Raw genomic sequence first — 22,246 nt, 5'->3', positions numbered from 1 at the left:
TACTATGTTGAAAATTATTTAATGAAACAATTAGAGAAAGTAAATTAAAAATCATTTACAATAATAAATAAATAATTTTATTATTATAAATTTTGTGATTTTTTTTCTAGTAGCATTTTCCTGATATTTTTGTAATTTTTCTTTTCGTTTATTTATTTATTTGTTTTGTTGAAATTAAGGATTATGTCTCCTTGTATTCGAATAAAACTCCTCAAAAGTCGAAACAACCTTCAATCTTAGAGTTAGAGCATTGACAACATCAAATCACAATTAAAGGAGTCTTTATTTTTACAACTATTTTCAAAAAATAAATAAAAAATATTTCCAAATCAATCACATCCTAAATGCTTCAATACTTTTCTATCCAACTGTTTAAAAGGAACTTCGGATTTTCTTCTCTTACAGTCCTTACTCTCCCTTGTTTGGTTATCAAAAGAATATGTTAAAAAATTGATCGCCCAGAAACAAAACAGTTTTCAAATATAAGTCATATTTTCATAGGATTTCTTAAAATTAATTCTCAATTATTTTTTAGAATAAGATTTTGTAAATGAACCATATATTTATATATAATATAAAAGTTTCTAATTTATTTTCTATTTTTTTCAATTATTCCTCAAAAAATTAATAAAAATATTAGAAAAAAAACACTTTAAATTTATTCTAAAAAATTATGAGTCAGTTCGACCATATTGTCTTATACTTGTTTTAAAAAATTATTTTAAAGTAAGGATGTTTGATAAGTTGTTTTAAAATTTTAAAATAAAATACTTATTTAGATAAGTTTTTTGAAAAAATAATTTTTTCATTTTGAACTTTTAAAAAAAATTTATATAAAATTAATTACATTTAATTCAAGTTTTATTAAAAATGAAAATAGTTTTATAATTATAAATAAATTAAAATTTAAGTAGTTTTTAGCAAAATATGAATAATAATATTGTAATAAAATTCATAAAAATACTTATAATTCATAGAAAGATTGCATTTGAATATTTTTGTTTAATAAAAAAAATGATATGTTTAATTTTATTTATATTTTATGGTTTGTTAAAATTTCTGAGTTTTCTTTTTCTTTTTAAAAATTAAAGAAAATAACTTCTACTTTGGTTTTAATTTCAAGTTAAAAAACATGTTTTACTTTCAAGGATAAAAAAAAGTCAAAAATACTTTATCCTTCTTTCAAAACATAACACTTTGTACCTAAATTTGTTGAAAGAACACCATATTATTGAATTGACACCTTTGAAATAAAAATTTTCAAACAATTTTTAAATATGACAATAAGTAGGTTATCAAATAGGAATGTGAATAGTAGTTATGGAAATATGGAGTAGTGTGGCAGCAAAGAATCATGAGACCAAATTAATATTGGGGGACAAATTCGTCTTTGTTTATGACAGTAAAGCAATAGAGGTTCAAATAACAAAAAAATTGTATGAACAAACAGATGCTCACAAAAATGCGTCCAAAACATACAATTGGCATGGCACTATAGCTGTAGAATAGGCTCGATGAGGTCATAGAGAGGTGCAAGCTCCCCCTTGTCAATCAGGCGAAATTCCTGCAATTACATCGCACCCAATTACACACAAAGCAATGCCTTGCTTGCAAATAAAGGGAGAAGAACAAAAAATGATGGAAGAAAGTGCAAATTCATATCAAGATTTACTAACAAGGGTATGCAAAGGTCACAACCAAAACGACTTGTTTATGGATTGGTCGGAAGGGATTGAAGAATGGGTTACAGATATATTTCAAAGCCGGCAGTAGTTAAGATTTTGTCTGATAAGAGGAAAAAAACGATGTCTCTTATGTAAGAACTTGAAGAGTAAATGGATATTAGGAACCCACCCAAGTAAACAGAACGAAATGCTTAAAGCAGGTATTGAGATGAGCTTCTTCCTTTAAACTGACAATCTTCTGAAAATGCGAGTGATATATGTGGGCATATACGCGAAACAAGCGCTTGAAAATTGTCTTAACAACATCCTGGAAATTATTTGGAAATGGTGCCCCTGCAACACAAAATAATCATTTAAAAAGCCTATATGCTTTGATTCAAACCTGTTTCAGAAAGGAATTTTACGTACCCAATTTTTGAGGAAATATTGATTCATCGTCTAGCTGAGTTTCAATCCAGTCCATCAGATATTCGACATACTTTGGAGCAGACACCTCAATGGGTTTCTTAATTGTGACTCCATCAGCCCATCTATACTCGTATCTGAGGTTGAGTAATTTAATTCAACTCAGGACTTGCAACATGAACACATCAAAAGTAATCACAAATAATTTTAGGTTTTCAAGAATAATTTTTTTACTTATTCTTAGAAGGGCAGAAAAATAAGCATCCAAGCTCATAGAAGCGAAGGAACAGATGATCCAACAAGAAATGGAATGGACCAATAAGAATTTTGTTTTTGAAAAGGAAAACAAAATAAAAGTTGAAGAAAAAGATATTAAAGATACTAGTCTGAAAATGACAGAAAATTTCTTATTCAAAGCTCAATTTTCTGCTTCCTAAAAATTCACTTGACTAACCAACTTCTCTAAAAGATGATTTCCATTTCAAGATAGAAACTACTTCATTCCTTGGCACTGTTTTTATGATCTGTAATCCACATAGATCCAAACATCTGTTTTTCCACCCAGTGAATTCAGTTTGATCTTCACCAACAGACACCTGCATATGTTATAAGTTAGTACTCCTCACATTAGAATATCCTTGTTCTACATGTTCCTGCCCGTTTAGTTCTATTTATTGATTCTTTCAGGCTCTACTGAACAAGGACAGCACACACCTAGTAAAAATATTTCGCATAAAGGTCAAATATAAAGACCAAGCATAAGGATTAAGAAAGGTTAAATATAATCCAAATGAGAATTAGTATAAAGATTAAGAAAGATACTTTGGCCCTGCTGACATTGTCGGGCAGATGGATGCTGTACAGAATTCAGTAAGTGTACCATACAGAATGTTTACTTGGTTGAAGAAGTCCACCGCTGCAGCAAGAGAACAAAAGCAAAACAAGTAAGAGGCACTGTTGCAAGAATCCATTTCGTATTGGATATTCAAATTTCTGGCAAGGATTTCAACATTCAACAAACTCGCCTTCCCCTCCCCACCTCCTCATCTCTCATAGACACGTATTTATAGAATTCGTCAATAGGATTCTCAACCAAACTGTAGGAAGCAAAACATTATTGCATCCTTCAGGTTCGTAGGTGATATTGTACTAAACTTTTCATAATCCTGGTCTTAAGATTTGATGTAAGGCAGTGCCAAGCTAGCATGATAGATGACAGGAATGCAAGTCATTCTCCATGGACAATAATAAGCAGGTAAACTTTAGAGCCTGCTATGTGTCATTCATGTCTCAGCACAACATCCTCTATAAGTGATTTCATTTCAAGATCATGGGGAACAAAAAGTTCAATGAAATTTATGAGGCCAAAGACTCTAAATAGTGTCAAATTATCCAAAGTAAATATAAGAAGCTGGAAGAAAATAATATTCTCAATTATAGTGCCATCATGAATCTTATGCTTTTCAAAAAACTGCATCAAACAAGAAACTAGTACAGGCTTATATTAGCCGATAGGCATGGTCATCAGCAAACTGAAAAAGAAAAGAAATAAATTTACAGTTGGCAAACAAGAAACAAACCATAATGGACTGAATTACAATGATAATACCCAATATGGGTTTAATAGATTATAGTAGTTAGCAAAATATTAAAAGAAGAATGAAGATATCAAATCAATTCATAACAAATCTCACCAATCCACAAGGCAATAAATATAAAATATTCAGATATCAAATACACCTAAATATCAATCAACACCAATGATATGGTGTATGCTAGCACACCACATCATAGTGCAACTATCCTAAATTTCCTCACAATTTGATACTCCCTCTCATATGTTATCGCCATGAATTTGCAACTGAACAAGATTTAAAATTCTTACTGTTTACAGCCAGCCACTCATTAGGATCTTCTCCTGGGGGAAGCCGTACTGCTTCCCTCAAGTTTCCACTACCCAAGGTGGCATCAATGTGTTTTTGAAGTTGTGCACCCTGCATTTGGATTAAAAATATTAGAGTATCAACCAAAAAAGGGGACATTAACAAAATAAAAATTATAAATAAACCATACAACCACAAAGGACACCCACCTTGCTCCCTGAAGGAGCACTCTTTTTGGGCCGAAATGTTTTCTGGTTTCTGCATGAGTCAAAGCTCAATTAAAATTAGTAATTTCAAAAACAATGAGAAACAAGTTCTTTAGATTAAAATCATGAGGTGGTGTTATACATTATCTATAATATATTTTATAAAATCAACAGTAAGCTGTGGCTATTTTAGACCTATGAAGACAATGATACCCAACCATCAACTTCGTAAGATTTATTCTACAATCACATAAAAGGGGAAATGCCACCTTTTGATCTAATTGTTAAAGAGAATCACTAATGTCACACAAACAGACAGTATAATAAAGAGAAATATTTTATTATCTATATTCATGCTAAAAGGATAAACTAATAAATTGACATCAGCAATTAGACCTGAAGATTCTAGCAAAACTTTAGCTTCACAATCAGGCAGAATAGATGGAAAAAGGTGAAGCTCATACAGAATCCTCTTGAAGAACATGTGTTCTATGCATAGCACACCAATATGAATGAGGAAACCAGAAGCTAAAAACTACAATTAGACCTCCATGAGCCACAAGAAAAACCTCAAATTTTTGGGAATTAATAAATAAATAAATCTTCCCCACAGAGAAGAAGAAAACAATTATCAGAAAAAGTCAAGCAAAGAGAGGAAAGAAAAAGTCATTCCATGCCAATATGCACAAAAGTTTCTAAAGCACATACACACCCCGCAAAGCAGGGCCCAAAAATGAAGAAAATCTGTTTCTTCCATAAACACACAAAATCAATATTTAACTTGCAAAATATCCTAATCCTCCTATTAAAAACCAATACCAAATCTCTCAATTTAACCCTATGTTTCCACAAAACAACATATTCTTTCCTCCTTCCTTAATCAATCATTGTCATCACCAACAAAAAAATTGCTTCTATTTCACAACATATTCCTCCAGAATCCAAAAAAACACCTCTCGAATCTCACACACATAACACAATGAGCAAAAAAACATTAAAAAAACACGCAAATGATCATGAAGATTGAGAGAAAAATATGAATCGCACAGCATAACAACAACAAGAATCATAAATTCTGACGCGAAATTGACAAAAAAAAATATAAAAGAGACACGTAGAACAATAATAAAAAAAATCATAAAATAAAAAAAAACACACGACAATTACAAGAACAAAAATATATTCTCTCGCCAAAAAATAAAAAATAAAATAAAATAAAATGATTAAAAAAACAGTGAAAAAAAAAAACGAAAATCACCAGATCAAAAAACTGGAAGAAAAATGGATATTGAAGCGAAATTGAGAGAAGATTAGAAGATAATCAGCGATAAGGGAGGAGAATACCTGCTGCCGAGGCCGAAGAGACTCATGATCTGGAAAACCTAGCTTGGTGTTGTTGGCGAAGAGGAGGAGAGCGAAAGGAAAATGAGAGGGGAGGGAGTATTTATAGAGGGAAGGAGGAGAGAGAAGGGAAAATGACAGAGTGGCAAAATGGTGTATGTGTTGGAGGAGAGAGAGAGAATGCCAAAGTCGTCGTCGTCTTCTTCCGCCAGCCAAGCTGGCTTTGTTCCCTCTCTCCCCCTGATTCTTTCTTTCCCTCTTTTTCTTTATTTGGATTATTTGTTCATTTATTATTGCCTTTCCCTCCCGTGTATCTCGCTCGCTCCCACGCTTTGGTGTTCCCGATACGTGGCTATCGTAAAGACACACTGATCAAAATCAATTTCCATTAAATCTTAAAATCTCCACCATTCAAATAACATGAAAAAATCTTGATCGTTCAATGAAAGTATAAATATACGGGATGGTGATAGAATTAAATTAGACCAGATAAAAAACAATACGACCACATAAGATACAAAGTAATACGATCTGAATTATATCATAACAATTTTTTTTGTTCGTTATATATATATAATGGATTCTTTGAAAGATGGGCTGCGACACGAGCCCAAAATGGATCGAGGGAAGTTCCGGTTGGGGGCAAACAGAATTTTGAACTTTGCCGCCATCTGAAACCACGGATAACAGAAATCAAATGTCTCTCCCTCTCTTTCCATCGCGCTCTCTCTCTCTCTCTCTCTCTCTAATCTCCATTGATGTTGAAGCCAAGCATTTTCAAACCCTTGAAACCAGACTTCCACAGCATCTCCTTCACTGCAATCTTCCACAAATGCAAATCCATGAAACAGTTCAAAGAAGCTCACACCCAACTCATCATCAATGGCTTAACGCACCCACCGCCCTCTCTCCGGCCCATCATCTCCTTCTCAGCTCTCGACCCCTCCGGCGACATCGACTACGCCCTCCTCCTCCTTCTCCGAACCTCCGCACCTCCCACCGTTTTCCTCTTCAACACTACAATTCGTGGCTTCTCACGCGCCCGCAGGCCTGGATCTTTGTTGAGCTCGGTGCTCTTGTTTGTTCGGATGGGTGTGCTCAGTCTTGCTCCTAATAACTTCACTTTTACCTTTTTGTTCCAGGGTTGCTCGAATTGTGTAGCTTTGGACTTGGGTCGGCAGTTTCATGGTATGGTGATTAAGAACTCCTTTGAAATGGATGTGTTTGTTCGCAATTCGATTATTCGGTTTTACTCAGTCTGTGGGAGGCTGGATGATGCGAGGTGGGTGTTTGATGAAAGTTCTGAACTAGATGTTGTTTCGTGGAATTCGATGATAGATGGGTGTATTAGAAATGGGAATATTTTGGAGGCTCTTAGCTTGTTTAGCAAAATGACTGAGAGAAATGATATTTCTTGGAATAGTCTGCTTGGTGGGTTGGTGAAGTTTAGTTGTATGGATGATGCGTATCGGTTTTTTGTGGAAATGCCGCAGAGGAATATGGTATCTTGGGTAGTGATGATTTCTGGGTATGCTCAAAATGGGCAGCCAAAGGAAGCTTTGGCATTGTTTAGGGAGATGCAAATGTTGGATCAGGAGCCAAACTCTGCGACTCTGGTGAGTGTTCTTTCTGCATGCTCTCAGTTAGGGGCTTTGGATCATGGGCGTTGGGTTCACTGTTACATTGGAAAGAAATGTGTAAGGGTTGATTCTATACTTTCTGCTGCCTTGATTGACATGTATGCAAAATGTGGCAGTATTGATCTGGCAATGCAGGCCTTTAGTACATCTAGGAAAAGGGATGTTTCTGCTTATACAGCAGCAATTTCTGGTTTGGCAATGAATGGATGCAGTGAGGAAGCGCTTCAGCTTTTTGAGCAAATGAAAGGTGAGGGCATCTCACCGGATGGTGTCTCTTACATTGCAGTTTTGTGTGCTTGTAGTCATGCTGGCTGGGTTGAGAAGGGTTTTCACTACTTTGCTTCAATGTCAGATGTTCATGGAATTAGACCAGAGTTAGATCACTATGCTTGCATGGTGGATCTTCTAGGCCGGGCAGGTTTGTTGGAGGAGGCAGAAAAGTTTGTTGCTTCAATGCCAATTAAACCAGATAATGTCATTTGGGGAGCCCTCCTTGGCGCATGCAGGGTTTATGGCAATGCTGAAATGGGTCAAAGAGTTGGAAGTCTACTGGTGGAATCTGATCAAAACCATGATGGCCGCTATATTCTACTTTCAAATATCTATGCGGAGTCCATGAAAGGTGAAGATGCTGAACAGATCAGGAAAACTATGAGAAGAAGAAAAGTAAATCGGGTTCCAGGGTGTAGCTTGATTGAAGTAGCTGGTTTTGTTCATGAATTTTTTTCAGGGGACAGATCCCATGAGAAAACAGAAGAGATCTACTTGATGTGGGAAGAAATTGTCAAAGAGATTAAAAAATTTGGATATAGGGAAGAGACAAGAGCAGTTGTGTTTGATGTGGAAGAGGAAGAGAAGGAGGCTGTAATTGGACACCATAGTGAAAAACTGGCTGTAGCATTTGGATTTCTTTACACAAAGTCTGGATCAACTTTGCGGATTGTAAAGAATATTCGGATATGTAGTGACTGCCACTATGCTATTAAGCTTGTTTCAAAGGTTTTTAAAAGGAAGATTGCCATCAGAGATCGGAAATGTTTTCATCACTTTGAAGAAGGCTTGTGTTCTTGCAAGGACTACTGGTAACCAATCTATGGATTTCTGAAATTCCTTTTAAAGAAAGTAATAGGTTCAGCATCAGGTTTTGGAGAGGAAAATGATCTTTAAAGAGGTAATTGGGAAATAGAGATGAGTTACAAGAGGGACACTTTGCTCATTCAACCAACAAAGCCTTAATTCAATTACTCGAGGCTTTCTACATGATCCCTTTCCATTTAATCTATCCAGAGTTATATTGGATTCTTAATCATAGGTCATCACATTGTCTCCTGCAGCTTGGATTGTGCTCTCTGGGCTTCCTTTTTGTGTTGTAAGGCCTTGAGCCTGAACTAGCCATTTTATGCTCCCAAATGAGTGGGCTTAAGAGGTTGTATGGGATTGGCAGGGGCAGGGGTCTCATGCAGGGAAAGACTTATTGTCTCCTTTTTTTTTTTTTTATCTTGCCATCAATTGCTTATGAAGAAGACTACAATTGGCTACTACTGATGAGTGATTATAGGATTCAGTGTTGTCCAAAATGCATAAAAACTTGTCCAGCTTGTTTATGCTTTGCAGATGATCTTCTGCTGTTTTCCATGAAAGAAGGTCTGCAGCAATGCCCAAAGAGTTCCTTGATGCTTTCCATTTTAACATCAGGACTCTGTGCCAATGGAAGGAAAAGCTCAGTCTTCTTTTGTGGACAATGAAGAATAAGGAGGAACCTATTCTTAGTGTTCGGGTTTCTCAAAAGTTTACTCCTTTCCTGATGAGATTCTTAGAAATCTCTTTTATGTCTACAAGGCTCTTAGAAACGGATTTTCAACATTCTAATGAACAGAAGATGATGCTGAATATATAATTTTCTATTCTTATTGCAAAAGATAATAAGGTCTTCCCTACTTGACATATGTACCAACTTTAGGCAAGGTCTGCAATGGTCTCAGATGCAGTTGATCATTGTATTGGAAGGTTCACTTTTTTTAGCTGCTATTATGTATGAATTGGGGATAGAGGAACTACCCCTGAACAAGTTATCATCCAGAGAATTGTTAAGGATGTGGTGTAAAAGTTTTCCCAGAAGATCAGATAGTGAGGAAATGGCATATCAATGGTAAATTTTGTATGAAAGTAGACCTCTTCTTTCAGTGTATGAATACTTGATGATGATGGTTCTCTAATAGGGGGCAAGAGTGGTTCTCAGGGTGTTTCCGCAACCTCGAGAGAAACATCAGTCTATTCTTCTGCTCTGGCAGTGATCCTGTATCTGTCACCTATCATGAGCTAGAGGCTGGTAGGGTGGTTGCCATGTGCTGAGGACAAGAAATCCAAGTAAGGTTGTTGTCTCTACAGTTTCTAGTGGCAGCAAGGCTATTTTTGACAATCCTTCTGAATCTCCTTGGGGTGGTGGGGAAGCAACTTGTAAGAGCATTATGCCATTTTTGGTGTTGGTTAGAGCTTTTCAGCTTTATTCTTTGGCAATTTTATAATACAAATGTGGTAGCAAGTTTCTTTTCTGGTCATTGCACTGGAAAAGCCCAGTTCAAAAAGCTTGCCAAGTTGCATTTTCTTCAACTAGGACTAGATAGGTCGGTGGCATCATAAATGCTTATAACACTGGTCTTGATTTGGGTTTTTATTTGGATGGATTTCCACCAGTGTGGCAGGCTTCAAGTCATCGGATCCATATGTCATTTTTATTTTGAAGAGGGCTTTTGAGGCAAGGTTCTTATCTTGCCGGCTAGGCACTAGCTCTCCAGCTCTATTTTCCAAAAAAGACATGATGAAGAAATTTGGGTTTCCAAGCCCTTACCTTAGCACGCAAGCAGCATATTAACATTTTTCTCCAATCTACTACACCTTTGCTCTGCCATCCTAAACTTGAGTAAATTTCATCCTTTTGTCTTCTTTTTTCTATGTAATTATGGTTAAGCAATCAAAGACAATATATTGCTTCGTTATTGGTTTGTTCAAGTAAATGATGCTGATAAACAATGATTAATACTACATTCTGATTCTGTGTTGAGACTTGCTACCCTTCTCTTTATTTGCAATATTCTGTTTGCTTGTTTGTTAGTTTTCTTTTAGTATTGTCATGACCTGGTCATTGTTTATATGCAACTTTTTACATTCACCATAGGCTAACTTGTCTGAGAAGTTTGTAGCTTTGCCATTCAGTCCTCGATATGCACACCCTACAAAGATAATTCATGTCTCACTAAATGGTAGTTCTATTTGGTCCCTACCGTTTCAGAGACAATTTGGCAAATCAGATGATATCCTTAGGCAACTTGACAGTGATTATGTTAATGAAATTAGAATCTTGATTATCGTTATTGCATTAATGTTAATGTGGTGAAGGTGATGGTAGCATATCTCAAAGAAACAACAGACAATGAAATTTGGACCGTATACACCAAGGAAAAGATAAGGGTATCATGTTCCATGGTTCTAATTTGATGGGACTCAGAAAAGAGAATTGCATTTGTCTTTGAAAAAATGCTGTTTTTTACGAGCTGGAATGCATGCAACAATCATTAGGTTCACATACTTGACATAGAAACCAGTACAGAAAGGAAACACTAAACTGACTCAAAGAATCCTATGAGTAGAGACCAGCTCAACCACAGGAAAGATACTAGGAAGGAGAAACAACAGATGAGTAATGATGGAAGAAATGAGGCAGCGCCGGTCTCCAGTGACCTTAATTAGTACCACCAAGAACAGCCTTAAGCTTCTTCACCACAGCTGCGTCAAGGAAAGTGGTCTGCACCACCAGTTCAGTTGGCAAATCGTTTGCAAACAGAGCGTAATCAAGGATCTGGAGACCAGGCTGTGGGCTGCTGAAGCTAACAAAGGCGGTGGATGGTATCCCACCCCCATTCACTTGAAAATGCAGTAGTCCTTGAGGAAAAATCATAATGTCACCCTTCTTAAGAGTTTTGAAGTAGACAGCATTGGCTGAGGAAATGAACCCAGCACAGATTGACCCCTGCGTAACAAGCAGGACTTCTGAGCCTCCAGGGTGTGTGTGCATTGGCACAACCCCTCCTACAGCCAGGTCCAGGCGTGCTATGGACAAGCCAAGACCGTTCAAGCCAGGAAACTGAGGAGCAAAAGCCGGAGTCACAGCAGCTTTGATAAGATTTGAGGTGTTCCCTGCCATGCCTAGGCCGGAGAAAACAAAATCATCAACAGTAACCTTTGCAGGCTTCTTGCAAGAGTAGCCTGCAGGCCCCTCTGGGGCTGCAAGGTCCCCGACGCAGAAGTCCTGCACTGCAGCATGAGATGATAAGATAAGGGAAAAGATGCAGAGAATTGGGAGAAACATCTTCACCAAATATACAGAAGAATGTTTTGCCTTAGCCCTTCTTTGCCATCCTGATCAGGCTTGGCACCCTTATATATAGAATCAGGAATGCGGAATATTTTTTTCAGCATCTTCAATTGATTGCTAGAGATATACGGGCAAAAAAGTTCACATGCAGTGTACCCTAAAATGAAAGCTTGAAAAATGACAGATTCTGAGCTGTGATGCATGTGATTCTGCAATCTTTTCTTTCAGAAAAACCAAGAAACCTCTTTTTTGGCTCATGAGTGACGGCAAGGAGTGAAAACATCTTTGGCCTTTCCAATTTCCATCACGTCAAGCCAGTGAGGCAGTAAGAAAACTTCAATATTTCAACACACAGTCAATCCGTAAGCTTGAAATTTTCATCAAACCCCTCATTTACGATCTTTCACCACCACCCAAATCACATCTTCTGATATCTGATCTGGTCTTATCCCAACAATACAAACAAGATAGGGAGATGTGAGAAGGTGGTCCATTAGTATAACAAAACATTTTTCTACAGCTAGAAGGCACTCCTGCAAGTCGTCCCACGACTCCCACCCCTTCAAACGGTAGCCATTGCCCAATGTGTGGTTCCTAGACATTGCCCATCTTGAAGGGCTTTTGTTGATTGCCAGAGGATAAGGGCATCTTGTGGATACCCCACTGCAAGATTCTCATAGAATTGTCCGAATTGTTCAATCATCTCACTTGCTTCTGCATTTCAAATTTCAACTTATCCTTCCCGAGTATTGGCCTAGCTTATTCAAATTACTCTTTTAGGCTTTAGTACCGGGGAATAGGAATGGAAAAAGAGAGGAATCAATCATGATACGAATGAGAGTGAGATTTGGGTTCCACGATGATGAATTCTTTTTAGCAAAAAGCGAGTTTTTACTTGTAATGTCATTTATACTCGTTCACAACTAGACTTTTCCACGTAAATATTTTCCTTCTTTTAGATATGTTTATTATTATTATCATCTAAGATTTTTTTTTTCCAAAAACAAACACCTCGTAAGGAACTCTGCATCAATAGCTATTCCATGGTAACTCAAACTCATTTCCCTTTTAAAAATAACAATATATTACCTTTTATTTGTATTTTTATCTCTTGAATTGAACGTGAAGATAAAAATAAAGAAAATGTCTTACATAACCAGAATATTTGAAATTAACCTCAACTTGCCCTAATGAAAAAAAATTCTGAAGAAACCACGAGAAAAACCATAAATCTTATTCTTAATAAAACTCAAACTCATCTACAATTTATCATAGTCACTACTTCTAATGATCACGCTCTTCAAATTACCTTATATTTGTTATATTAGATGCTTGTTTACGAAGAAAAAAATAATTCTCAACTTTTTTTGCAGTGTAATTATTTGTTGGAGAAAAAAAATCATAAATAATAATAATAATAAAAGAAGATATCTAAAAGGAAGAAAAACATTTATATGGACGAATCTAATTTTTAATTATTATTGATGACATAATTAGTGAAAAGGGTATTTCAGTGAATAATTATATAATTTATTAAAAAATACATATATTTCAAATTATTTTTAAACAACGATAATACTAATTTTAAAAAATTAGAATTTGAGTGAGATAAAATAAAACCCAAACACATTAATTAATGAGAATGAAAATTCCAGCGTTCCAAAAACGACTTTAGAGTAGAGCTCTCATTATCGGAACTCTGAGACCTCCATCCATCCATTTATCTATGATCACAAATTTATGATCGTCTACCCACTTGCTTCCATCTCTGCATGAGCTGGAAGGAAAGTATTCAAATCCCGACAACTTGAGCTTTTAGGAAAGATGATTGTTCAATTGGCTGTGCCTATTAAGAATAGGTGTTTGCGGTGTTAGGGTTTATGGAGCAACTACACGCCTCATGTATCAAGACTTGATGGTTGTGGTGTTAGGGTTTAAGGAGCAACTTTACACCCCATGTATCAAAAGTTGGCGTTTGTGGTGTTAGGGTTTACGTATCAACCACACACTCTACAGTGAGTAGAGAATTAACAGGATTGTGAGTATAACCTTTAGCAGCTGAGGCTAAAGCTCCTAGAAACCATAGGTGAAAAATAACAACACCTTTAGTTAGCTATTTATCATGGGGCAAATGAGGATGTTTGTGTAATACAATGATGTTATGTTTGGTTATCGGAAAATTTGAGGGAAATATAGAGAAAATAAAAAATTAATAAATTACCTTTACATGTTTTTTCAAAATCATTTCATTTATTTTTAATTCACTTTAAATATTAAATAATTTGAAAAAGTTATGTTTCTAATTAATATTAATTATATTTGATTTTTATTTGTATTTTTTTATGATATAATTAAATATGAGAATTTTTTTTTTTTCCATAACTAATATAATCTTAAGGAATTATTTAATGAAATAACTAAATATAATGTTAAGAAATTATTTGGACGAAACGATCCTAAAGTTGTAAAAGTAACTCCTTTTATGTTTGAAATTTGAAAAATACAAACCCATTTTTTACATATCTATCTTTCAATATTTGATTATTTTCATAAAGATTCAAAAAATAATCTTATTTTTTTAAGAAAACCCAGGAGTATTATGTTTAAAATTGATCATGTTTTAGGTTGGAATATATAAAGAGTTAGATTTATAACTTTGGGATTATTTCATTCATTTTAATTAAATAGCCTATTTTATTTTAATAAACTAATTATATATTTCGAAAAAAAGCCTTTATCTTTTAAAAAAATTGTTAGCCCAAGGGTTTCCTATCAGGTTTTGATCATAACAATTATGGTTAAGTGACTAATTGGTTTGAATGGTAAAGAATCTCAGGTATAAATTCAGAAATTCATCAATGGACCAAATGGATACAAGATCGAGACTTTTGGAAGACTTTTAATCATAGGAAATAAATGTAAGATGAATGCATGGGTACACTTAAGGTTTACATATCTTTTTATACATCTTTGGAAAACTCAGTTTGTTCTTTAAAGTTGCAATTTTATTAAAACCTGAGTTTTATCAAATGTACCTTAGGCAAAACGTTTCAAAATTGACATATTAATTTATCTGAAGACTTTGCCTAAGTGTTAGAAAAGAAAAGAAGTGAAAAATATAGGTTTTCAAGGCTAAAAGGTTGAACCAGTCGAGACTCTGGCCAATCGACTCAACCGGTTAGGGAACCGGTCAACCGGTTACCCTTGTCCAGTCGAGGTCCGGTTAAGGAATGTCAAAAAACACTCTCTCTCTTCCAGTAACCTTCCTTTCCCAATTGAGGTTCCTTGCTTCCCGATTGACCTTCGGTCGATGTCCGATCGAGGTCCGGTCGAAGCAACGGTAAGCTGCCAAAACATTAAATGCTCCAACAGTTAATGAACCGATCGATCCCTAGCTCGACCGATTGAGACTGTTTTTTGCTGTTCTTGGCTCCCGAGCTTCGAAACCTATAAATTGAGAGCTCCATTTCATTTATGACATAGAAAACACTTGAATACAATTGTCTATCTATTTGCTTTTGCCTTAAAAGCTCTCATTTCCTTCTTAGTGCATTAATCCTCACTTGCATATCTTTTAGTGCACCCTTGTGAGTCATCCTAGCTTTGTTTTGTATTTGAGCTATTATTGAGCTAAGTTGAGGGATTCATTCTTGTAAAAACTGAGTGTTAAAGCCTTTAAGAGGTTTGAATCTTGAAGAGATTGTGTAAGAGCCCATTGGAGTCGGAATCCAAGTGTAAGAAGAAGATTGGAAGCTTGGTTGAAACTTCGAGTTATGAAACCCTCACTTGGTTAGGAGATTGAGGAGAATGGACATAGGTAAGGAAGTGTCGAACCACTATAAAATTCGAATTTGAATTCTCTAACTCTCTCTTTATTTTTTATTATATTGTACTTGAATTTGTTGTGTAGAAAAAGTTTTTTAAAAACCCAATTCACCCCCTAGGGTGTTTTTCTTATTTAAGCATAGCCTTTATTTTCTCAAACATGAAATACAATTTTTTTAGACAAAAATGCCCTCCAAATTTTTTAATCACTACCATACATCCACATTCTTTTTGAGAAAAAGTGTAGGGTTAAAATGTCAAATTAAGGTTCTATTTAGAATTTTTAATAAATGGAGGTTATTTTTTTAAAGTGGGGAATCATCTTTCCTTTTTGAATTTTTTATTTTTATTTTTTGGCATAAGCTATCTGATCATAGGTAAAATTTGTTAAGAGGCAAGGCATGTTAAGCATTTCATTAAACATTTTAATTAATTTTATTAAATAAAATAAAATCCACAAAAATAAATATCTATATTTATTAAAGAATATTATTTTCAATTAGCTATCACTCAATATCCATTTTAATAAAATATTATCATAAAGTAATTGTCTATAAAACTTTAATTCAAACTTGGGCTCCATGAAAAGTTTCAAGGAAAAAAATATAAAAAAAATAATAAAAAGAAAGAAAAATATATATTTTATTTGTTTATTCATGAAAATTTTGAAAATTACAATTATTTCCAAGCGTTCCTCAACTTTTTCTAAGGAAAATGGGAAAAAATATTTTTAACAAATTTTCTCTTGTTTTCTTTTCTATTATTTTCCTTTTTTTTTTTTTTTTTTTTTTTTTTTTCCTTTCTTCGGTGATTTCTAAATTCTTTAATATTTTTTATTCTTTTCATTTTATAAAATTCTTCAAATTCTACTTTTATCTCTTATACTCTTTAAGCATGTTTAACAACTTATATATATATATATAGATAAATGGTAAGTGAGCAAGCTATCTCTTTTCTAAATTGGGTTAAGAACTTTTTGAGATGAATATAAAAAATAAAAATAACCTATATTATTCTGATATTGATTAATTAGTTGTCGATTAGAGTGACTTGTGAAACAGGCAACAGTGAGTTGAAGAGATGGCTACTCCCTTATGGATTGCATTGGTTGTGCGCAGCATAATTGGCAGTTGAGCAGCAGCAGATATAGGTGTTTTCTATCGCCTCAAGGGAGACAACCTCCCATCAGCAACAGAGCTGGTGGCACTCTACAAACAGTATGACTGTATGGGATTCAAAGAATGAGGCTCTTTGGGCTTGATCCCTCGGCATTTGAAGCTCTTAAAGGGTCTGGCATTACAATCACACTGGGTATTGTGAATGGAGACATACCCAACAATGCATCAAGCTCTGGGCCTAAGAGGGTTTCACAGCTTTAAAACACATTCTGGGGGTTTTATCAGCATAGGGCTCACCCCTCATGATCAATGCGTATCCTTACTTTGCATATGCATCAGACCCAGAAAACATAGACTTGGACCATGCAATGTTTAGAGTGAATAGCACAGTGATAAAATATCGCAGCAAGGTAAAATCTATAGACCAAATAAGTTACATGCTTTGATTGAAGCTTGTTTTTAATAAAATACAAGGTTTCTTCTTTAGCAACACATTCATTCGATTCAACTTCTGGGCTACAAATACATTATTTCGACTTCACTCACACGTGGTATGCTTAGCAGCATCCTCCTCAGAGGCGTGACAGTGGCTCATGGCTCTCACTGCCTTTGTTCAGAAAAGGGTAGTCTGTGTATCCTTTGACAGGATCTTGGGTATAGAAATAAGCCCTGATATACCTATTCAAAGGGGCATTAACCTTGAGTCTTAATACTAAATCCGGGTTTGAGATAAAAAGGCGACCATAGGATACCAAATCAGCATCCCCTAGAGCTACGGCTTCCAGTCCCAATTCTCGGGTGAACCCCCCACTGCAAATGAAGGTTCCCTGATAAGCTCTTCTCCAAGTCCTCATTAATTGAGCTTCCTCTTCTTCACTGCCATGTCTACCTGACTCTGTCTGGCCATAAGCTGTGTATCGGGGCTGTGTCACATGGAGATAAGTGAGCTTTGAGCCCCAGTCTAGCTGCAACTTGTTAAGCCTCTCAATCACTGCTAAGCCTAGGTTGAGGGGGTTTGAGTCTGTGGCTTCAAGGTGATCAATTGCTGGTGAAACTCTGACACCAACTCGATCTGGACCGATAGCTGCAGCTACTGCCTGAACCACCTGCACTAAGAATTTGCACCGGTTTGAAATGGATCCGCCATATTCATCTGTTCTATCATTGATCCCGTCCTTCAAGAATTGGTCAATGAGGTAGCCATGGGCACCGTGGATCTCAATTCCATCAAAACCTGTACACACGGATTATTACATGCTTCTTAATGGAAGATGGTAGCATGCCTATGAAGATTGTTCCAATTGAATGACTTAAGTAGGATATCATAAACCAAATTCAATCAGTCAAGGCTTAAAAGGCTAACAGGCTGCTCCTGGCCCAGTTCTAAATTTCAGTTCCAGCAACAACATTAGTTCTTGACCGGAAAATGTTTCCAGAATGCTAACCAAACAATGGCTACATTTTGTAAAGATTTTAACATTACATCATATTATTGGATGCACCAATGTTAAGTGTAGGTTAAATTGGTCAAAGAAGTGATCTAACTACAATGACCTACTCCCTGGAGGAGTATGTATTGTTTGGCAAGAAAGCAAAAAGGGTTCTTTCTTCCAAAGAGGGGCTATTGATAAGAATCTAGTCCATGGGTCGTGCACCAGAATGACAGTGGTACATGGCATCATGACTTTGAAAAATACATAACCTTTTAGACTGTTGCATAGACACAAAAAGTTGACATATTCAAAGTCACTCAATTTGTTTCCACGTTAACAAAAGAGTAAAGAATTTTCATCATGGAAAGGCATCATGGTGGCATGCCTCTGATGAAACTAATTAATAAAATAGTACAAGTTTTTTCTGACCTTAAGGCATCTCTATCTTTTGTATAAATTCTATAATGCGGTGTTGACAAATAAATATGAACTTTTTCAGAAAGGCTCTTTTGGGACATGTACATGGGAAATGAACAGAGCTCTAAAGGTCATTGAAGCATCAAAATTATTACCTAGAGCAGCATCTTAGCAACAACAGTTCATAAATCAATTAAATTGTTTTATTCCCAACAAAGCAATTTCCTCACAGGAAGTCATCTTGGGACTATTTTAATCATTGTGGTCTATTTCACCCTGCTCCGTTTGGAATGGAATGACCATCTGCCCCAAGAAAGTAAGCACTTGCTGAATTATTCAGCTATCAGACCAATTTAGATTCCTCAGATGTCTACACTACTGGGTTTAAATTACAGCCCTTTTCGTCGGCAGTTCAAAGCCTGACCAGCTACCCCCACCACCAATCCACAGCAGGGGGATGCTAGCTGAGTCACTGGGCATTCTTTATCCACTATGGCCATGCCCAAAATTAATCGGAATCAAGATTTCGTCCACAAAAATGCTCCTCCTCTACAAAAAGTAGCAAATGAAGAGCATATTCAGTTTGAAAACATTGAAGAAATACCAAGATCTTTCCTTGACCTTTAAAGAGATATAGCACTTCTCTTTTGTGTGCAGTACCTAGCAAGAATTTTATTTGTAATCGACCTAGTGATAGTCAAACTCATCATGATATATTCCACATCCAACTCACTTCCAGCATCCAATGGTCAGTACCATAAAATGTAGCCTTTTTAGGCAAACCTACACACAACCAAGTAATGAAAAGGCAGTCCATGCCTAGAGCCAAAAAATCAAGTGGGTTTCCTTGAATAAAAAGGAAGTAAACACCGCATACTCTACTAATGGCTACTAGATAACCACGAGGATTAACCTGATAAACTATTGTACAAAGAAACTTTATGATAATATAATAGTCATTAGATCTTATACAACAAGAATCTATCAAAAAACTGAAAAAGTAACCTTTAGGTGGTGGTTTAAATTAAACTAACCTGCTGCAATCGCATTCAAGGCTGCCTGGCGATAGTGCTCCACCACCTCTGGTATTTCAGAGGTTTTCAACGCTCGAGGAGCTGGGTACTTTGCATGGCTCCCATCTGGCATGAGGATTCTCCACCTCCCTGCTATGGGCTTGCTGGTTGATGATATGGGTGCACCAGTCCCACCAGGTTGATACACTAATTTTTATTCATTCCCCCAAAAACTGCTAGTGTTAGTACTAATGGAAGCAGCAAATGACAATAACATAGGGGGATGTGTTCAATTCAGGTGCATACAATGATCAAAACCGAAAATTTCACCATGCAAAATGAGGGGAGTTTACCTTGATGGGATGCTCGGCCAACATGCCATAGTTGACAGAAAATAATGGCCCCTTTAGCATGAACAGCCTCCACAACCTTCTTCCACGCCTCCACTTGTTCTCCAGTGTAAATACCCGGAACATGTGGAAACCTGCTTCCACTTTCACATATCAGTAAAAAAATGCTATGGTATTCACTCCCAATTTCTCTGAATTATTTCTCCAAGAAGTAACCCAATTATACTGAGAAGTAAGTTGGTTGGGATAATTTTTTTATAATTCCTAAATCACAAAATTAAAATTATAAATTTTTCATTAAATATAACGTAAACTAAAACTTCTATTAAGCTTTAAAAAAATTGGCCTCTTAAAAATCAATCAAACAGAGCATTAAGAGATAACCCAATCATATTGAGAAGATAACATGAATCAAACACTTCAAAGGATTCAATATCATGCCCCTTGTACATGATCTACTATCTAAGAACTTCTCAACCTGACCCTTTTACATAATTTACATATCATGCCCACCAAAAAAAAAGTCTACGCCAAGGCATTTCCCATTAGTAAATTTTAAGAAATTATATTTATATAATGTTTCATGTAGACTCTGGAAATTAATATATGAAATATGATCATGCCTAGTGCAAATCCTAAAACGCATAAACAATATTTTATTACAAAAGCTTTATATTAATAATTTTTTTTTTTTTTTTTTTTAATGGAGGTGAAACTTCTTTAGAAATGAAAAAATTAAATTAAATTATGTAAATTTTTATGAAATTAAAAGCATTTTTTCACTATTTGGATCAGTGTCGAAACTCCAAAATATCCAATTCCACCGGCCCAAGTAGGAAATAATTAGGCAGCGGAGACTTCAATGGGCCCAGAGAGCACTACATAAAGGAATTTGATCCCACCCACCCGAAAGCCCCCTAATCAATAATGGAGGCTCTCACTCAATTCCGAGAAAGACCCTGGAAAGGACCGCAAAATTGCGAAATTACGAAATTACCCAGCGGCTGTGGGGGAGATCAGAGTGCCTTCAGTGATTAGGAATCCGCCGTTGGTGGACCTCTGAGAGTAGTATTCCGCCAGCGCCGGCTGCGGAATTCCATTCATTGCCCTGCACCTCGTCATCGGCGCCAGCGCCACCCTGCCATGACACCACCGTAAATTCAATTCAATCAATTTCAATATACAAATTCAACACAGCTTCAAATTCCGAGGACTGCGGCACAATTTAAAAACCAAAAAGGTCTAGATCCGTGGCGGCGGAGCGGAAAAGGAAGAGGGAGAGGATCTGACCTATGAGAGAGTTGGAATCTGCCCATCTTGTAGGGAGAAAAGAGAGTGGTGGTCCCTTCGGCCGACGATTCCGCCATTGTCGTCTACGAGTCCGGTGAAGATGATCGGAGTGATGAGCAGTGGAGATGATAGAGAAAGGAGAGAGATGATCTATATATGGGAACCGGAGACGGTGAGATATGATTGGACGGTGGAGGAAGAATCGGGAGCGGCCGGGAGTGTGGGAACTGGTCGGCCAAGATGTGATTATTTCACGTGGATTTCGTTTTGCACTTTGTGTTGTCTGTCATTGGAGACCGGACACTGGCCACCTTCGATGATGACCGTTGAAATTGATGACTTCTTCTTTTTTTTTTTTCCCCTAAAATAATCGTGTCCCACGTGAAACGATTTTTACCCGATCCCCGCCGCCCAATTAGACCGCCTTGTTACGGGTTTCATTGTCGGGTTGGCCCGACAATAAATAAGATAGATTTGGGCAGGTTTAAATTATAGCCATTTACCTTGTCAAGAAAAAGTTATGAAATTTTAGTTTAATAAAAATTTTGGAATAAAATTAAAGTTTGTATAGGATGTTTAGTAAATCAATTTAATGATTTAATTTAGTTATTAAGCCTGAATCAACTTAAGTCTTTTTTGAATTGATTTCTAAAAGGTCAAAAACTTTTTAACTAAACTTAATAAAAGTTACTATACTTATTTGGACAAATTTTAACTTTATAATACCAATATTACTTTTTAAAAATGATGATGTCAGTTTCAGTCTCAACTTTCATGTGAAGCCAAAAGAATAAAATTATCCCAAAACGAGATTTTATCAACTTAATAACTTAAGTATAATTTAAACTAAATTCATAAGTCATTAAGCATTTACCTTTAAGTTTGGCCCAATGCCCTCTTCCCCTATTCCTTTATAGAGTTAAAAATAACAATTTTTTACTCTATTAAATATACATATTATTTATATCTACTATCAATATTGCAGGGCAGCACATCAAATGTATACTAAAGAAAAAGGGAAGGGGGATTTTAAAAATGACTTCCTATTCTTAAGGAGAGTAGTAGGTTTTGGTTAACTAATGGTCGGGTTCAAACTCATAGAGAAGTTAATATTTATTTGATTCCATTGTCAAAAGTAACAAATCTAAGTTTATTTGTACACAAATAATACTTATTCTGTTTGTTTTGTTATGCTATTGAACAATATTAAAGTGACGGGACATTCATTAAGTATTGTAACAAACTCCAAATTTGAGAAATTGGTGTAT

At 35.7% G+C, this 22,246-nt stretch overlaps 4 protein-coding genes across 4 annotated transcripts; 1 reads left to right on the top strand and 3 right to left on the bottom strand.

The window, feature by feature from the left end:
• Positions 1-1,339: 1,339 nt before the first annotated feature.
• LOC117924656 (MOB kinase activator-like 1A) lies at positions 1,340-5,741 on the bottom strand. The gene is made up of 7 exons (XM_034843354.1): positions 5,524-5,741; positions 4,183-4,231; positions 3,976-4,084; positions 2,913-3,006; positions 2,094-2,227; positions 1,855-2,018; positions 1,340-1,564 (listed from the first exon to the last, which is right to left on the bottom strand). Exons 1-7 carry the CDS (start codon positions 5,547-5,549, stop codon positions 1,493-1,495), a joined length of 648 nt encoding a protein of 215 aa, XP_034699245.1. The 5' UTR covers positions 5,550-5,741; the 3' UTR covers positions 1,340-1,492.
• Positions 5,742-6,278: 537 nt separating this feature from the next.
• Positions 6,279-8,246, top strand: LOC117924842 (pentatricopeptide repeat-containing protein At5g66520-like). The gene has a single exon (XM_034843546.1). The coding sequence runs from the start codon at positions 6,279-6,281 to the stop codon at positions 8,244-8,246; it is 1,968 nt and encodes a 655-aa protein (XP_034699437.1).
• A 2,395-nt stretch (positions 8,247-10,641) lies between these two features.
• On the bottom strand, positions 10,642-11,603 carry LOC117925602 (auxin-binding protein ABP19a). Its single transcript, XM_034844664.1, has one exon. It carries the CDS (start codon positions 11,524-11,526, stop codon positions 10,900-10,902), a length of 627 nt encoding a protein of 208 aa, XP_034700555.1. The 5' UTR covers positions 11,527-11,603; the 3' UTR covers positions 10,642-10,899.
• Positions 11,604-16,868: 5,265 nt separating this feature from the next.
• On the bottom strand, positions 16,869-21,279 carry LOC117925280 (12-oxophytodienoate reductase 3). The gene is made up of 5 exons (XM_034844250.1): positions 20,979-21,279; positions 20,686-20,826; positions 19,692-19,822; positions 19,360-19,545; positions 16,869-17,709 (listed from the first exon to the last, which is right to left on the bottom strand). Exons 1-5 carry the CDS (start codon positions 21,053-21,055, stop codon positions 17,048-17,050), a joined length of 1,197 nt encoding a protein of 398 aa, XP_034700141.1. The 5' UTR covers positions 21,056-21,279; the 3' UTR covers positions 16,869-17,047.
• Positions 21,280-22,246: the final 967 nt, after the last annotated feature.

The sequence above is a fragment of the Vitis riparia genome, chromosome 11 (assembly GCF_004353265.1).
Source record: "Vitis riparia cultivar Riparia Gloire de Montpellier isolate 1030 chromosome 11, EGFV_Vit.rip_1.0, whole genome shotgun sequence".
Lineage (NCBI taxonomy): Eukaryota > Viridiplantae > Streptophyta > Magnoliopsida > Vitales > Vitaceae > Vitis > Vitis riparia.
This window is presented reverse-complemented; position numbering and strand designations above follow the sequence as displayed.